Here is a 17,952-nt window from a genome sequence, read left to right as displayed (position 1 = left end):
CTCTCTCTACAGCCAGCCTTACAGTACAGTATGTCTCTCTCTACAGCCAGCCTTACAGTACAGTATGTCCCTCTCTACAGCCAGCCTTACAGTACAGTATGTCTCTTTCTACAGCCAGCCTTACAGTACAGTATGTCTCTCTCTACAGCCAGCCTTACAGTACAGTATGTCTCTCTCTACAGCCAGCCTTACAGTACAGTATGTCTCTCTCTACAGCCAGCCTTACAGTACAGTATGTCTCTCTCTACAGCCAGCCTTACAGTACAGTATGTCTCTCTCTACAGCCAGCCTTACAGTACAGTAGCCTGGTCCAGGACCAGGAATATCCCACTCTGACAGATTGGAGTGTCATTAGTGCTCCGTCTTAAGGCTGAACTCTCCAGATGTTGACCTTCACAGAGCAGGATGGAGACCTCCACTAGCTCCCTCTGTCAGCCCACGGCTGCTGCTGGGATACAGCAGAGCGGAGAGGGGGGCATGAAGGACGTGTAAAAGTCACAGTGTGTTGTGGCTCCTTCTTTATATAATCCAATTAGAGTCTAAATGATATTCAGAGGATTAGAGGCTGGTACTGTACAGATGGAGGGATCTCCTCAGTCACACTACAGCACAGCAACAGTCACAGAGACAAGAACAAATAACAGTACCTGTCTTGGACTCATTTACGGAAGCAGACAGGGCCCTGTGGAAGCCAAACTGCATTCAACCTCCTCCCAAACACTAAACCACTTTGGCATCATTACAGGCCCAGATTTAAAGGTATTACACAGACCACTCTTGGAATGAGAACTGGGGAGAGGATTTCCACACTGAGGCGAAATAATGAAATATTTCATGGTTTAATGTGATGTGAGGAGAGAGGAGCACGTCTTCTTTTTCCTGTCAGTCAAACAGGATTTTCACTTAATACAGAACCTGAAATCAAATATGAGCTGGTCTGATGGGTCTAGCAATATCAAATAGACATCTTTATCTTATGATATACTGAACATAAAAGGAAGTCAGGCTATGGGTTAACCAGAGAGCATGCATACTGTATATAGTACAGTATCTCATTTGTGTTGACAATGCAACGAACGCTGTCAGTCTGTCAGGCGGCTGTCTCTTAGCTATCTCCAGGTGTCATAGAGGTAGACAAATAAAAAAGCCAGGCTAAGGGTTAACCACAGAGACCCTTTTCTATATAAAGCATTCCATTGTGTGTGGATGGAAGGCTGTCAGACTGTTATCCAGGCTGTCTCTTACCTCTCTCGGTGTCGTAGAGGTAGACAAACTTCTCCCACTTGTAGTGGGCCAGCAGGCTGAGGACAGCTCCCCGTAGAGGAGGCCTCATCTGAATGACAAACTGCACGTCGGCATCGGTGGGGAAGCTGGGTGTGATAAAGGAGGTGTGTAGAGCCCCACAGAACGAGGTCAGCGTGTTCATGGACTTCTGGTCGTAGAAGCCGAAAATGGCATACACTCCTCTGGAGAACTGGGAGCAGACTGGAGAAACAGACAGACAGACAAACAGACCGAACAGTCAGTTATTAAGGGTCAGAACATAGTCAGCCTAGAAATACAAACAGACAGACAGTCTGTTTGAGTAAGTTCAGGTGAGGGCCAGAACACAGTCAACCAAACAGACAGACAGCACATTCAGGTAACTGTTAGGATTAGGAAACAGACACAGACTCTCTAACTGTCAAACAGATAGCACAGTCAGGTGAGGGTTAGAACATAGTCAACCTACCAGACAGACAGACAGCACCGTCAGTACACAGCACTGGACATAAAAACAGACAGTACAGTTAGGTGAGGGTAAAATCAAAAGTCAACCAAGCCTCCAGGCATCTCTTCCCACATTCAGATATCCAGGTGAGGGTCAGAACACAGTCAACCACACACACAGTCCAACAGGGCCATATCTCTCCCTGCAGTCATAGAACATAACACCAAGCCTGACAGACGTGGTCAGATCTCAAAATAATAGCTACCAATCAGAGAGAGAGAGAATGGATAAATCAGAATATTGTACAAAGTAGTTGTCATGGTGGAGTTATTGAGAATTCAGGGGAAATCACATTTCATGTGTAGAAAATGAACTATTACTTATTAATTTAAACAGGCATTAATCTAAATAGGGAAATAAATGGTGACCATTCAGAATAAATGACAGCTGTGTGGGATGTGCGTTCCCCATGGCAGTGCTCTCTGCCTCTCTGTGCCCTTGGACTCAACCTATCTGCTTGGCTAATCAATTAGAACTAATGGGGGAAATCAGTGAACTGGCCACTGCTCTTATGGGACAAATACCTCCTACCACCATGCAGGACGCAGACAGGTGTTGTTGCAGCATTGGACTGTGCTCACTGGTCGCTACAGTATAAACTGATTTGTAACAAGCTGCTATCTAGGGCCATATATGGGACTGATGAAAACAGCTCTGGCTACAGACACTATGTACAACACACCGGGTACTTGGTCTAACAAGGTATAAATATTTTATTTTATTTGTACAATACAAATGAGTGAACAAACCTCTTGTGAATGTACAAAAGGTTTTAAACAAGCTCCTGTGTCCCTCCCTTTCTCTCTCTCCTATAAATGTTAGTTGTAAGTGGAATGGACGTTTGTGAACCCTGAATAACAGCTCTACTGTGCCACACCATCTGGCTGATCCCTCAAGCTCTTTGCCCTCCGTGGAGTGTACTCCTCTCCTCTCCTCTCTTCACCTGACTGACTGGCAAAAGTAGAAAATGAAAGAAATAACCATTGAAAGGAATGCAGTGCTCTAGAGCTTATGGAATCAATAGGGGCCTAACCCTCAAATAAATCTCTTGAAAACGTTGAAACATCACAGCATAGATGCTGCATAAAACTATAAAGACTGACATTTGGAGTGGATTGGTAAAAAGAGAACAGGCTTATTTCGCGGTTCTTTAATCTTTATGTATTATTTTCAAGTTCAATGCCGCATGTTATACAACACTGGTTTAAAGGCATCTCAGCGTCATTCCTCCATCAAGCTAACCAATCACTCAAACATCCACACATTTCTCTACCCATCTATCATGCTTCAATTCAACCATCATCCTATCATCCCTCCATCCTCCATCCGTTCATGGCCTTCTCCTTTGAACTGTGCACACATCAGATGAATGTGTATTTGTTCTGGGGCCAGGAGCAACACCAGAATAATGACTCTGCTACAGTAGGTGTCTTTGTGAAGGTAAAGCATTATATCTGCATGGTATAACTAGCGACAGATGAGGCTGAAACCACGGGACGTGGCAGGAATCAACATGAGGCTGTTGAGGCATTGTTTCATATTTTAATCATATTCTTTCCCCACTTTTTTTCTGCAGACTTGAAGGACCTTTTTTTAATTGAATGGGTTCTACTACCTTTGGAGAGGCTTAAGAGACAGGCATATGAGAAAATGTCAGAGCAGATTCCCATGCACTGCTAGAGTCATCATATATCACAGCCTCTCTCAAAGCCAGCCCACGGCCTGCATATTAACAACCATGCCGATACGGCACACACTCACAGACACAGAAACAGACACACACACATACTCAGCTCACAAACCTGACATACCACAGACCTGATACACTACATGACCAAAAGTACACTAGAAGTATGTGGACACTTGCTCGTCGAACATCTCATTCCAAAATCATGGGCATTAATATGGAGTTGGTCCCCCCTTTGCTGCTATAACAGCCTCCACTCTTCTGGGAAGGCTTTCCACTAGATGTTGGAACATTGCTTCCATTCAGCCACAAGAGCATTAGTGAGGTCGGGCACTGATGTTGTGCGATTAGGCCTGGCTCGCAGTCGGCGTTCCAATTCATCCCAAAGGTGTTCGATGGAGTTGAGGTCAGGGCTCTGTGCAGGCCAGTCAAGTTCTTCCATACCGATCTCGACAAACCATTTCTGTATGGACCTCGCTCTGTGCACGGGGAGCATTGTCATGCTGAAACAGGAAAGGGCCTTCCCCAAACTGTTGCCACAAAGTTGGAAGCACAGAATCATCTAGAATGTCATTGTATGCTGTATTGTTAAGATTTCCCTTCACTGGAACTAAGGGGCCTAGCCCGAACTGTGAAAAACAGCCCCTGACCATTATTCCTCCTCCACCAAACTTTACAGTTGGCACTATGCATTCGGACAGGTAGCGTTCTCCTGGCATCAGCCAAACCCAGATTCGTCCGTTGGACTGCCAGATGGTAAAGCGTGATTCATCACTTCCACTGCTCCAGAATCCAATGGCGGCGAGCTTTACACCACTCCAACCAACGCTTGGCATTGCGCATGGTGATCTTAGGCTTGTGTGCGGCTGCTCAGCCATGGAAACCCATTTCATGAAGCTCCCGACTAACAGTTCTTGTGCTAACATTGCCTCCAGAGGCAGTTTGGAACTCGGTAGTGAGTGTTGCAACCGAGGACAGATGATTTTTACGTGCTACGCGCTTCAGCACTTGGCGTTCCCGTTCTGTGCGCTTGTGTGGCCTACCATTTTGTGGCTGAGCCATTGTTGCTCCTAGACGTTTCCACTTCACAGCACTTACAGTTGACCGGGGCTGCTCTAGTGACTGTTGGAAAGGTGGCATCCTATGACGGTGCCACGTTGAAAGTCACTGAGCTGTTCAGTAAGGCCATTCTACTGGCAATGTTTGTCTATGGAGATTGCATGGCGGTGTGCTCGATTTTATACACCTGTCAGCAACGGGTGTGGCTGAAATAGCCAAATTCACTAATTTGAAGGGGTGTCCACATACTTTTGTATATATAGTGTATATCGAATCATACACACATGCAACTGAGACACACATTTATTTTTAAAGACAACCAATTCCAAGTCTATGGATTTGGATTCAAGACAAATACTGTTTTTCTCCACTGCATACCAAGGGAGCCAGGCTCTGGTGATACAAGATAGAATTCCCTTCTAAAGCCTTGGTTTTCAATTCACATTAAAAAAATGATTTTTCATTTTCCATGGCTTTAGCTCATCTCATGCTATCAATACATACTGTACCAGGGGCACAACTTTGGTTTTAGAAGTGGGGGGGACATAACTTTTATTTATTTATTATTATATATATATGTATTTTTTTGTGGGATAAACACTCCAAACAGCCTACCTGACCGCTCGGAGGCGTCCGCATGGTTCTAAAGCACAACATTGCAGGCTTTTGTATCACATTCCAATGACAAAACTGGAATTTCAGAATGTGCCCCCGTCCCCAGTGAAAGTTGTACTGTACCATGGCCTAGCAGGTTTACTGCAGGTTTACTACACAAAATGATGGTAATAGCTCCTGTTTCGTCAAGGTTAAATTTAGCCTCAATTCTCCTTCTGGACTAATGAGATCATACATCTGGGCTCCTGAAGTGGACTAGCTGCTGGTATAAAAATATCCCTGTGATTAGGGTTGTGACGGTCATGGAATTTTGGATGACGGTTATTGGTCAGCCAAATGACTGCAGTCACCATTATAATCGTTTGAATAGCAAAACATTAATACAAAATAATAATGTTTTTTTTAAGACGCACATTTTCTCCTCTCATCCGCTCCTGACTGCATGTGCTTAGTGGTGGAGAGTAATAATCGATTCCTCGTCTCCTTACCCTTCAAATCTCCTCCTCGACTGCAACGGAAGAGACTGAGTAGTTGCCTTAACTTCCAAGAACACAAACTCTCACATCTTTCACAACAAAGAAAGAGCAAGCTAGTGAGGGAAAGAGAGGGGGGCTAAAATAATGATTATAATAACACTTCCTCAATGTAAATATTATGGGGGCACCTAGGCTACATTTGGCAGCCAAGCACGAGTTATCAGTGTAGCCTAATATTGTCTAGACATGCCTCTAGGGCAGGGGTGTCAAACTCATTTTAGCTCAGGGGCCACATGGAGGAAAATCTATTCCCAAGTGGGCCGGACCGGAAAAATCATGGTATATATAACTTAAAAACAACAACTTCAGATTGTTTTCTTTGTTTTAATACGATCAACATACAACATAAAGCTGGAGCCTGAGGACAGTGTGTCCAAAATAGTACAAGCACAACATCACTATTAATAATAAAACACGTCAAGTTTATTTGAAAATTCTAAAGAAAAAGAACACACAAACACACAATGCCTCAGTGATTAACAGAACTGTTTCACAGATCACAGAACTATATCAGGGTGTCATTTCTCAGGCAGAAATGTAGATAAAAATAATGAAATCCTGTTCCCCAAACAAGTGCAAGAACCACAGAGTCAAGAATAGGTTAAATATACAAATAAAATAAAATCAATTAAAAACAATAGCACATCAACATAAAAACATATAAACATAAAGCTGGAGCCTGAGGACACTGTCCAAAAGCACAACATCACTATTAATCATAAAACACCTCAAGTTATTTGAAAGTTCTGAGGACAAAGAACACACAAACACACAATGCCTCAGTGATTCACAGAAGTATATCACAGATCACAGAACTATATCAGGGTGTCATTTCTCAGGCAGAAATGTAGATAAAAATAATGAAATCCTGTTCCCCAAACAAGTGCAAGAACGACAGAGTCAAGAATAGGTTAAATATACAAATAAAATAAAATCAATTAAAAACAATAGCACATCAACATAAAAACATATAAACATAAATCTGAAAGCGTTGCTCAAACTCCCGTAACAGTCCAGTTATTTTATCTTTGAACCGCTTCATGTCTGCCACATGTTGGGTCGCGCACACATTTTTCAGACAGGGGAAGTGAGCTGCATCACCACCGGCAAGTTACGTCTCCCACAATGACAGCTTCAACTTGAAAGAACGTATGCTGTCATAATACTGCGTGACAACTTTGTTGCGCCCTTGCAGCTGTTTGTTCAAGTTATTCAGGTGCTCTGTAACATCCACCATAAACGCAAGGTCCGGCATCCATTCTGCGGAATGAAATTCTAACACTGGTTTGCCCTTTTCTTCCATGAACTGTTCAATTTCTTCTCGAAATCAAAGAAACGCCTCAGCACAGCACCTCGGCTTAACCATCTTACCTCAGTGTGGTATGGCAGGCCATAGATGTGGTCTTTCTCTCTGAGAAGGCTGTCAAACTGACGGTGATTCAGGCTTCTGGATCGGATGAAATTAACAGTTTGGATGACCACCTTCATGACGTTATCCATCTTTAATGACTTGCAACACAAAGCCTCCTGGTGCAAAATACAGTGAAAAGTCAAAAATCACGTCCTCCATTTGCAGATTGCACTTTCTCTCTGAACTTTGTCACAACGCCTGCTTTTTTTCCCGATCATTGAGGGCGCACCATCTGTAGCCAGGCTGACAGCGCGGGACCAGTCCACTCCGACCCTGTCCAGCGCGCCGACGAGTGCGGTAAAAATATCAGCTGCTGTCGTTGTATCTGTCATCGGCACCAACTCCACGAACTCCTCGGTGACGGTCAATGTGTCATCAACTCCGCGGATGAAAAAATGGCCAGTTGTGCAACATCTGTAATGTCCGTGCTTTCATCAATTGCAACCGAAAACGCAATAAATGACTTTACTTTTTGCTTCAACTGGCTGTCCAAATCCACTGAAAGATCGGAAATCCTGTCTGCAACTGTGTTTCTTGTCAGGCTGATATTTGCAAAAGCCTGCCGCTTTTCAGGGCACACAATCTCCGCTGCCTTCATCATGCATGTTTTTACAAATTCACCCTCACTAAATGGTTTTGAAGCCACTGCGATTTCATTAGCAATGAGGTAGCTAGCTTTCACTGCAGCGTCACTGATGTCTCGGCTGTGAGTAAACACAGACTGCTGTTTCTTCAGACCCGCCAACAGTTCATTCACCTTCTCTCATCTCCGCTGTCCTTGAAAGTTGTCATATTTGTCGGCATGAAGACTCACATAGTGGCGACGAAGGTTATATTCTTTCAGCACTGCAACATGCTCTGAACACACCAAACATACAGCTTTCCCATTCAATTCCGTGATTAAATAGGATTACCATTTTTCTTGGAACACTCTGCACTCTGCGTCCACTTTTCTCTTTTTGACAGAGACATATTGGGGCAATGAGGGTGCCAAAGCACATAATGTTAAAAGTAGAAGCCGTAATAAATATCGCGGGCAAAACAAAGTAGCTCATTGGCTGCACGTGCTTGACCTACTTGCTCTGCCCCGGTATAAACAGTTTGCTTGCTTAACACAATTGCTATTGCGCCATCCAGTGTACGCAATTGGAACAGCAGTTTATTTTATTGAAAAATTGCAGCGCATTTTTATACTTAAAAAAAAAATATATATATATATATATATATATATATATATATATTTTTTTTTTTATCATCTCGCGGACCGGATTAAACCCGTTTGCGGGCCTGATCCGGCCCGCGGGCCGTACGTTTGACACCCCTGCTCTAGGGCATTTCAGACAGTTGTTAGGGGACCTTTTTTACTGAATAATGTGTCTGTTTTTTATGATTGCGTTTTGCTTTTTGTGGTATTGTTGTGTATAATAAAGTGTATTTTAATGTGTATATGAATGTGTAGTTTAATGTGTTTATTGTATTTTGATGTGTAATGTGGTGCTATACAGGGCTCATCTGGAAAAGAGACCTTCGTGTCAGCATTGACTCCCTGTCAAAATAAAGGTTAAATAAAATAAATAAACATGACGTTGAAATATCTTCACGCCTAGAATAAAAAACACAGGCGCTGTTATACTGTTCTATTGTCACTCACAGCTCTGTTCTATACGCTCACAGCTCTGTTCTATACGCTCACAGCTCTGGTCTATATGTCCACAGCTCTGTTCTATACACTCAGCTCTGTTCTATACGCTCACAGCTCTGTTCTATACGCTCACAGCTCTGTTCTATACGCTCACAGCTCTGTTCTATACGCTCACAGCTCTGTTCTATACACTCACAGCTCTGTTCTATACGCTCACAGCTCTGTTCTATACGCTCACAGCTCTGTTCTATACGCTCACAGCTCTGTTCTATACACTCACAGCTCTGTTCTATACGCTCACAGACTCTGTTTCGTACACTCACAGCTCTGTTCTATCTGTCCACAGCTCTGTTCTATACACCAACAGCTCTGTGTACCTCCGCTCAAAATAATACCATAGAGGTGCATGATTAATAACACAGTCATAAATGAAAAATCCCTTCACTTCTCTTTACTTTCTCTAAGTATTCTCTGACATTCTTTCTTCCCCCTCTCTCCTCTCTTCTATTTAGCCTCCTCACCGTCTGACGAGACTGTCGACAGTCTCTCTCTCTCTCTCCCTCCCTCCCTCCCTCTCCCTCTCGACAACTCATTACACGTAATGGGTGGTTGCCGCGGTCCCAGTGGCCCCAGCGTTCTATCATGTTTCCCAGAAACCTGGAGATTTACACTTCAGAAGGTCTCCCCTACAGGCAACTGGAGGATCTACTGTGAGTCTTACATACCACTCTGTGAGGTGAGGATGAAGCTGTATCGACGCTGTGCACTGCAAAGCCCAGGCAACCTGCCTGCAAAGTGAATTCTTAAAGCACTAGCTAGCTGCTATCGCTGAAGGCAGAGGAGGAGAGGCTAACAGAACCAACAGGCTTTCTCTTCAAGTTGCCGCTGCTGTCCTTGCCCAGTTACGTTAACACCAGATGCATCAGTAAGGCAGTCAGAAAATCAATCGCCCATTTATGTGACTGAATAGAGCGGTAAGAGGGAGATACGGGCTAAATAAGGCATACCAAGGCTCCTTGACATTGCTGAGGCCACCCTCCTGGGTCTGAGGGCAAACAGACAGTGGATGTGGGCTTACTATGGACAACTGCATCACCCTCTGGGACAATGGCTGGTTAGACATGTCGTTGCCTGATGGTAAGGTTATTCTAAAGCTGCCTAAGACCACAACTTCAGTGTTGGCACTGGGCTGTCTGTATTCTACTGTAGGTGTTGGGAGCCAGCAAAGGGGAGAGTGTTGACTGCTGACTGGAGGTACCTCCCCCTCCTTCACAGAGGCATCCTGGGTGAGAGGCAGGCCAGGGGCCCAGGGTTAGGCTCAAGCACCAAGGGAATACCTGTCCAAGGGCCACATGTTCAGGGACAGGATAGAACAGAGCACAGAACACAACAGCTGCTGACACACACATGCGCACACACACACGCACACAGATGCATGGACACGCTCACACACACGTACACTACACACACTATTTGAAGTTAGGCAAAGCAATATGAAATAACAGAAAAACAACTCCCAACAGTTCAAAACATGCCCCAAAAATACAAATAGATGAAAGACATAATACTCTTATGGTATACTTATTGAGAAAGATAAACAACTTGCACATTTTCAAAGACAGTCTTACTAACTGCTCCATGTGAAATTGTTTTGGAGGTGGAACATATTTACGCTACTGTAATGTGGGAATCACTGTTAGGCAGACAACAGAACCAATGGTACAAAATGCTGCTGTTATGCTTCAAAGGGATTTCACTGCTCTCAAGACTGTACAAGCATAAAACATGCCTGTGGCCACAGTACCGCTGTGTTACACAATAAATACATACTTCTTTCTCATATCCCAGAAGAGGCCACTTTTAAATAATGATTGTGTTTTAGAAAAAAAAACAATATTTTAGAATTTTTTTTTCTCTTCAACCTTTCTTTTCAACCTTTCTTTTTCCTGGTTGTCCAATTGTCCAATTGATTCCATTTCTACTGTCTTTATACAATGTATTTGTATTTTATATAGTACAATTATTTCTGGTGTAGATTTAGAAAAAGACTGCAATGAAATGACAACAATTCATCAAATCCATAGTACATTTTCAAGGAAAGTCCCTCAGAAATCTAACTAAAAACAGGACCTACCTTGGTTCAATGGCACCCTTTGGCACCTGATAAAGAAGAGAGATGCTGCTCTGATGAAATCACAAAAATCTGGCTTAGAGTTTGACCGCCCAGTTTACAAGGGACTGAGAAATTAAGTGACTAAGAGTTTTAGGAAAGCCAAAGCTTATTTCTTTCTTAAAATCATCGAGGCCAAAGGCAACAGCAAACTCACATGGAAAAACATTGATAAACTGACTGGAAAAGGCCATGTCAAGACTGGTGACCTACAACTGAAGGTAGATGGAAGTCTCCAAGACAAAAACTCTGTCATCGCTACCACTTTCAATAACTACTTAATTGATTCAGTTTTAAAATTGGACAAACAATTTACCATCAGAGACCAGACTATCACCCCTTGCAACGACTGTCACCCGGTTTTTAACCTAGTGACGAGAAAAAATAAGAAACCCACACACTGCTCTTGCTAGTATCACTGCTCTTTATTAAGCTTTACGTATAGGCCTCAAGGCCTTCGTCAGAGCTTTAAAATTATCCAATTGTTATCATGCACCGGCAACAAAGATACCTCAGATGTGCGAGTGCTTTTTGAATTTTGAACCTGGTGACGACAAATGAAGGGAAGGTGCATAAACTCATATCCTCTCTGTCAAACTCTAAAGCCAAGGATATAGAGTTTATTAGGTACTATACACCACCCTGTTCACAAAAATGGATCGCTCCTACAGACAGTCACAAGGCTTGTTATATAAAGCAGGCAGACAGGCAATCAGTTACTGTTCAATTGAACATTAGAATGGGCAAAAAACGAGTGACCTAAGCGACTTTGAGCATGGTATGATCGTCAGTGCTAGGCGCACCGGACCCAGTATCTCAGAAATGGCCGCCCTCCTGGGCTTTCACACACAACATTGTCTAGGGTTTACCGAGAATGGTGCGACAAACAAAAAACATCCAGTCAGCGGCAGTCCTGTGGGCAAAAAAAGCTTGTTGACAAGAGAGGTCAAAGGAGAATGGCAAGAATCGTGCAAGCTAACAAGCGGGTCACAAACAGACAAATAACGGCGCAGTACAACAGTGGTAATGGAACAGCTAACAGCCCACCTGAATATGGGTAGCTTTCCCCTCAACCCCATGCAGTTTGGGTTTAGGGTCAACCACTCTACAGAAACAGCATGTTGCTATCTCCTAGAGATGATCAAGGCCAAGCTGGATAAAAGGGGGTGTTGTAGATTCTGTTCTACTCGACCTCAGAAAAGCCTTTGACACTGTTAACCACAATGACCTCCTCTCCAAGCTATCTAACTTCAACATCTCATCAAGTGCTTTAAAATGGATTGAGCCTTATCTGGCAGACCTGATGCAATGTGTTCAGAGATTGCACTATGGGAGTGCCACAGGGGTCAATCCTGGGCCCTTTGTTATTCAGTCTCTATATTAATTATCTTTGTTGTGGAAATCCTAATCAATAATGAGGAGAGACAAGGTCAATCACCAATCAGGATATTACTTTATTCAAAACGTATTAATAATGTAGTAAGTGAGGCTAGTCGACCCAACACTCTTGAGTGTTGGGCCGAGAGCTCTGACATACAGACAATACAAATATATTTTATAGCAAAGATACACCCTCTCAGTCTACATGACAAACAGCAGATGTGTGAAATGAGTCAAAAGGTTAGGATTTGTATGAAATAAATGAATAATACACAGCAGACAGTATCTGCTATGAAGACTGTTCTCATTGTATGGAAACCAGGGTTTGTCCCGAAGACAAGGTTCTTATCAACATTATCCATACCCGAGCCATCTCTCCCTGGTACCTTACATTACACAAACACCAATTCAGTCTATGAAAATGCAGGCTCAGTCAGACCAAAGACATCTCCCTTTCACACACCACTAATCATAGAATCACCTAGCCATTCATAAATCAATTGTCAGCTCCAGATACCCCTATCTCGAGTAAAACCCATGTCCCTGACCACACGCCTAGACTAGCTGCAGGGAGCTGGAGTAGAAACCATCCCTTTACAAAAACACAGCATTAGTAGGCCAGAAATGTCTTACTATTTGTTAAACAAAGCAGATAAACATGTTACATGTTAATTTTTCTCTCACACCTTCCATCTGTGTGCCAAGGTGTGGATATTCAAATGTACATGGATGATACTGTTTTTTATATGCATGGCAGAAATGCTGATGAAGTGGCAAGCAAACTAACAGCATCATTGGAGAAAGTGGATGAATGGTTCAAACATTCCTGCCTCACCCTCAATGTGGGAAAAACGGTAGCCATGTACTTCTCCACAAAACTAAACAAACAGGCTTACCCGGACATACTCCTCTACGGACAAAAAATTTCAAGTTTAAATATCTGGCCATTATCCTAGACCCTACTTTGAACTTTAAAAAACACATTAAAAAGATGTCCAACAAAATCATATATAGTCTTTAAAATGTTCGATACATCAGGAACTCACTCTCTACAGAGGCAGCCAAAATGTATTTACATGCAATGATCTTCTCTCACCTGTCCTATTTTATCACCAGATTGGTCTCAAGCCAATGAAACATAAATTAAACCCCTTCGATCTTTATATAAACAAGCACTGAAGATCCTGGACAGGAAATCACATTATTACCACCACCGTAATATGTACAATCTGTTCAATTTGGACAACTTTATGTTTTTCTCAGATGTCTAGTTTATAAGATTATCAAAAATCCTGCACCCCCACCTCTGAAAGATTTTGTAACATTAAGCTCTGAACAAAACAGCAGTCACCAGGACCTCCACAAGAGTAGACCAGTGTTTCCCCTATATGCATCCGCTACTAAATCGTGCCCGCCACTGAAAAAAATAAATATATACACTAACAGTGAAAGGTTTGGACACACCTACTCATTCAAGGGTTTTTCTTTATTTTTTTCTATTTTTTACATTGTAGAATAATAGTGAAGACATCAAAACTATGAAATAACACATATGGAATCATGTAGTAACCAAAAAAGTGTTAAACAAATCAAAATATATTTTATATTTGAGATTCTTCACATAGTCACCTTTTGCCTTGATGACAGCTTTGCACAGTCTCAACGTCAACAGTGAAGAGGCGACTCCGGGATGCTGACCTTCTAGGCAGAGTTGCAAAGAAAAAGCCATATCTCAGACTGCCCATCTTAACCTTTTCTTTTTATTGGCCAGTCTGAGATATGGCTTTTTCTTTGCAAGTCTGTCATCCCGGAGTCGCCTCTTCACTGTTGACGTTGAGACTGGTGTTTTGCGGATACTATTTAATGAAGCTGCCAGTTGAGGACCTGTGAGGCATCTGTTTCTCAAACTGTAGGGCCTCCCACTCCTCTTTCTATTCTGGTTAGAGACAGTTTGCGCTGTTCTGTGAAGGGAGTAGTACACATCGAACCCACAATTGCTGATGCTCCAGATACTCAACTAGTCTCAAGAAGGCCAGTTTTATTGCTTCTTTAATCACCACAACAGTTTTCAGCTATGCTAACATAATTGCAAAAGGGTTTTCTAATGATCAATTAGCCTTTTAAAATGATAAACTTGGATTAGCAAACACAACGTGCCATTGGAACACAGGACTGATGGTTGCTGATAATGGGCCTCTGTACGCCTATGTAGATATTCCATTAAAAATCTGCCGTTTCCAGCTACAATAGCCATTTACAACATTAACAATGTCTACACTGTATTTCTGATCAATTTGATGTTATTTTAATGGACAAAAAAATTGCTTTTCTTTAGAAAACAAGGACATTTCTAAGTGACCCCAAACTTTTGAATGGTAGTGTACATTAAACCAAATTAAATTGTGCATTAATCAGACCTATCTGTAATGCCATAACGAGCAGTGAGATGATGTATCATGAGGGAATGTGAGTGTTTTTGTGGTTGTAACCAGCTGTAACTCCATATGGACCTGACTTGGACATCTAATCCAGTTCAACTAACAGATGTGTGAAGTGGAAGCAGTGTGTGGGGTCTCACGTCTCAGCCTTATGAGGATTTTATGTTTGAAGATGTCAGGCACTCTGAAATCCTCTCCCCATGATAATTTTGTGTCTTTCCAGGGAGAGGGAGTGAACTGGTTCAACTGAATAATGAACTAGTTTCTCATGGCTGCCTCCTCTCTTGGTTTTTGTGTCAACATATTTAACTGTCTCGTAACACTCATGTCTTGTACGTTTCCGTGCGGTCATGTGCTCCCTAAAAGGAGTGTGATAGAAAAATGTAAAAGGAACAGACTTCTATTCAATTCCCCAGGTCTATGGGCTGATATGGTTATTCATCAGATACAGCTGAAAGCAGAGAGACATTTTATGACGCATTTGCTGTGCGTTGTACTTATTCCACCCAGAGGCTAGTTGTCATCGCTAGTCCAATCTTATCATAAAGTCACAAAAGACCAAAGTTATTATCAGGCTGTAAAAAGTCCCTGAATGCAAAACATGACATTCTATACAAATACACAGAGGGTGTTTCCACTTTTGTAATACCCATGTTAGAGCAGTACAATAATACCATAGCGAAACTGTACGTTAGAAAAACTGGTCTTCTGTTTATAATATTGAAAACAGGCATTATGCAGGCCTCAGGCACCAATGTGAGATGTTGGTTGGGATACATCTCTCAGCAGAATATGTAAATAACATGAAGTTGTATCAATGGCCTGCCTGTGTTTCCAGTCATATCCTTAGACCACATCTGAGGTGGATTATGCCTAATCTCAGGCCTACTGCTGTATGTATGCAGCCCACAAGTAAAACAACACGATCAGCCTGAGCGAGCAACAAACAGCCCCGCCGGCTACTGTGGTCCTGTATGACAGAATTATGCTTTAATATTCCAGCATGGAGGAACAGCAACACAGCTAACCCCCCACCCACACACACTTTGCATCTTGCAGGAACAACAGCCCCAGACTGTTTATGAAGAGCAGGGAAAGGAGAGGAGAACATGCTTGATACATGTTCTTTAAAGTCATTGCTTTTTGAAACGCTGCTAGATCTGCACCAAAGCCCTTGATTGGAATTTGGAGGAAATCACAAGAGAGCCTCACAAGATAAATGTTGCACTCTGATGATTTACAATGTGTTGTACATTACTTCTTGTGAGGAAAGCGTTAAGGGACTCAATAATTGTGCATGTGAAGCAGCACTGTAGTAACACCACCGGTGACGCTCGTTCAGACGCGTGAAATATTGCGATTGCAATGGGAGGAATTCCGTCATGACTCCAGAGGGCTGTGCATCAGCACCATGAAACCCAGTATGAAAAGTCAACTTGGAATGTTGCCTGCTACTCACAGGATCAAATACTTTCCTTCATCTCCTTAAAATCCACCAACACACTCCTCTACAATAGACATTATGAAACCCATATCATGGTACTGTACTGTATGTAAAATATGATATGACACAAGTGTCAGTTTGGACAACTAATTTCAAAAGGATGCATATTCTGAAAATATACTGAAATATGTAATAAACTAACAAAACTGCCATGGGGGGTTATAAATGAACATTAGCTGATTCTGGTAAGATTACATTTTCATCAAGCATATGATCACATTTTTATCCTTTGTGGTTTCAAAATGAATCATCATTTAATTTGTATTTGAGGCAATAACATGATGCTCTTCATGTATCAAGTAATTGCTTCTGCAAACCCAGTACAATTGCCAAGTGGAATTAAGAACGAGGTACATGTGAGTCCTTGAAAGCTATAAAAACAGCACCTCTAAATTATTCACTGGCCCAACGGTGTGTTTCGCTTGCTTTTCATTAGGCTACTCAATGTGAAGCACATAGCTTGTTGTCCTTAAATAATCTCAGATAATAGTGAATCACAGCATAGCACAACCTTCAGAGCTTTATTGTGTGCTGCTGTAGCTAGCTTTCTGTGGGCCTGTGATAAAGTGTGTTGTGTTAGATTGAAAAATCTTTCAGCGGCGAAGGGGGCCATTGTGACCTGTCAGTAGAGATCACAGTCGCTTGGTTGCCACGCTGACATGCATGCACATTCTGACGCACAGGATGAAAGAGGCACTGCACAACCCAATGACTCGCCCTCAGGATCACCCAACACTGATGCCATTTTACAACCTCACCATCTCCACCATGTGCACTGTGGGCAGAACATATTGCTGCATGTGTTGGAACTGGGTGTACAGTCGTGGTCAAAAGTTTTGAGAATGACAAAAATATAAATTTTCACAAAGTCTGCTGCCTCAGTTTTTATGATGGCAATTTGCATATACTCCAGAATGTTATGAAGAGTGATCAGATGAATTGCAATTAATTGCAAAGTCCCTCTTTGCCATGAAAATTAACTTAATCCCCAAAAAACATTTCCACTGCATTTCAGCCCAGCCACAAAAGGACCAGCTGACATCATGTCAGTGATTCTCTCGTTAACACAGGTGAGAGTGTTGACGAGGACAAGGCTGGAGATCACTCTGTCATGCTGATTGAGTTAGAATAACAGACTGGCAGCTTTAAAAGGAGGGTGGTGCTTGAAATCATTGTTCTTCCTTTGTTAACCATGGTTACCTGCAAGGAAACACGTGCCGTCATCATTGCTTTGCACAAAAAGGGCTTCACAGGCAAGGATATTGCTGCTAGTAAGATTGCACCTAAATCAACCATTTATCGGATCATCAAGAACTTCAAGGACAGAGGTTCAATTGTTGTGAAGAAGGCTTCAGGGCGCCCAAGAAAGTCCAGCAAGCGCCAGGACTGTCTCCTAAAGTTGATTCAGCTGCGGGATCGGGGCACCACCAGTGCAGAGCTTGCTCAGGAATGGCAGCAGGCAGGTGTGAGTGCATCTGCACGCACAGTGAGGCAAAGACTTTTGGAGGATGGCCTGGTGTCAAGAAGGGCAGCGAGGAAGCCACTTCTCTCCAGGAAAAACATCAGGGACAGACTGATATTCTGCAAAAGGTACAGGGATTGGACTGCTGAGAACTGGGGTAAAGTCATTCTCTCTGATGAATCCCCTTTCTGATTGTTTGGGGCATCTGGAAAAAAGCTTGTCCGGAGAAGACAAGGTGAGCGCTACCATCAGTCCTGTGTCATGCCAACAGTAAAGC

The 17,952-nt window shown here is 42.7% G+C and overlaps 1 protein-coding gene across 5 annotated transcripts in view; it reads right to left on the bottom strand.

Moving 5' to 3' along the window:
* The window catches only part of LOC121573657 (glutamate receptor 3), a 144,248-nt gene that overhangs the window by 94,046 nt on the left and 32,250 nt on the right, over positions 1 to 17,952 (bottom strand). For all 5 annotated transcript variants that reach the window (XM_045222479.1, XM_045222478.1, XM_045222480.1 and 2 more), the window contains exon 3: positions 1,246 to 1,485. In XM_045222479.1, coding sequence (XP_045078414.1) covers positions 1,246 to 1,485 — 240 coding nt within the window. The remainder of the gene's footprint in view (positions 1 to 1,245; positions 1,486 to 17,952) is intronic.

The sequence above is a fragment of the Coregonus clupeaformis genome, chromosome 9, assembly GCF_020615455.1.
Source record: "Coregonus clupeaformis isolate EN_2021a chromosome 9, ASM2061545v1, whole genome shotgun sequence".
Taxonomy (NCBI): domain Eukaryota; kingdom Metazoa; phylum Chordata; class Actinopteri; order Salmoniformes; family Salmonidae; genus Coregonus; species Coregonus clupeaformis.
The sequence above is the reverse complement of the archived record's forward strand: the minus strand, read 5'-3'. Positions and strand labels throughout refer to the sequence as shown.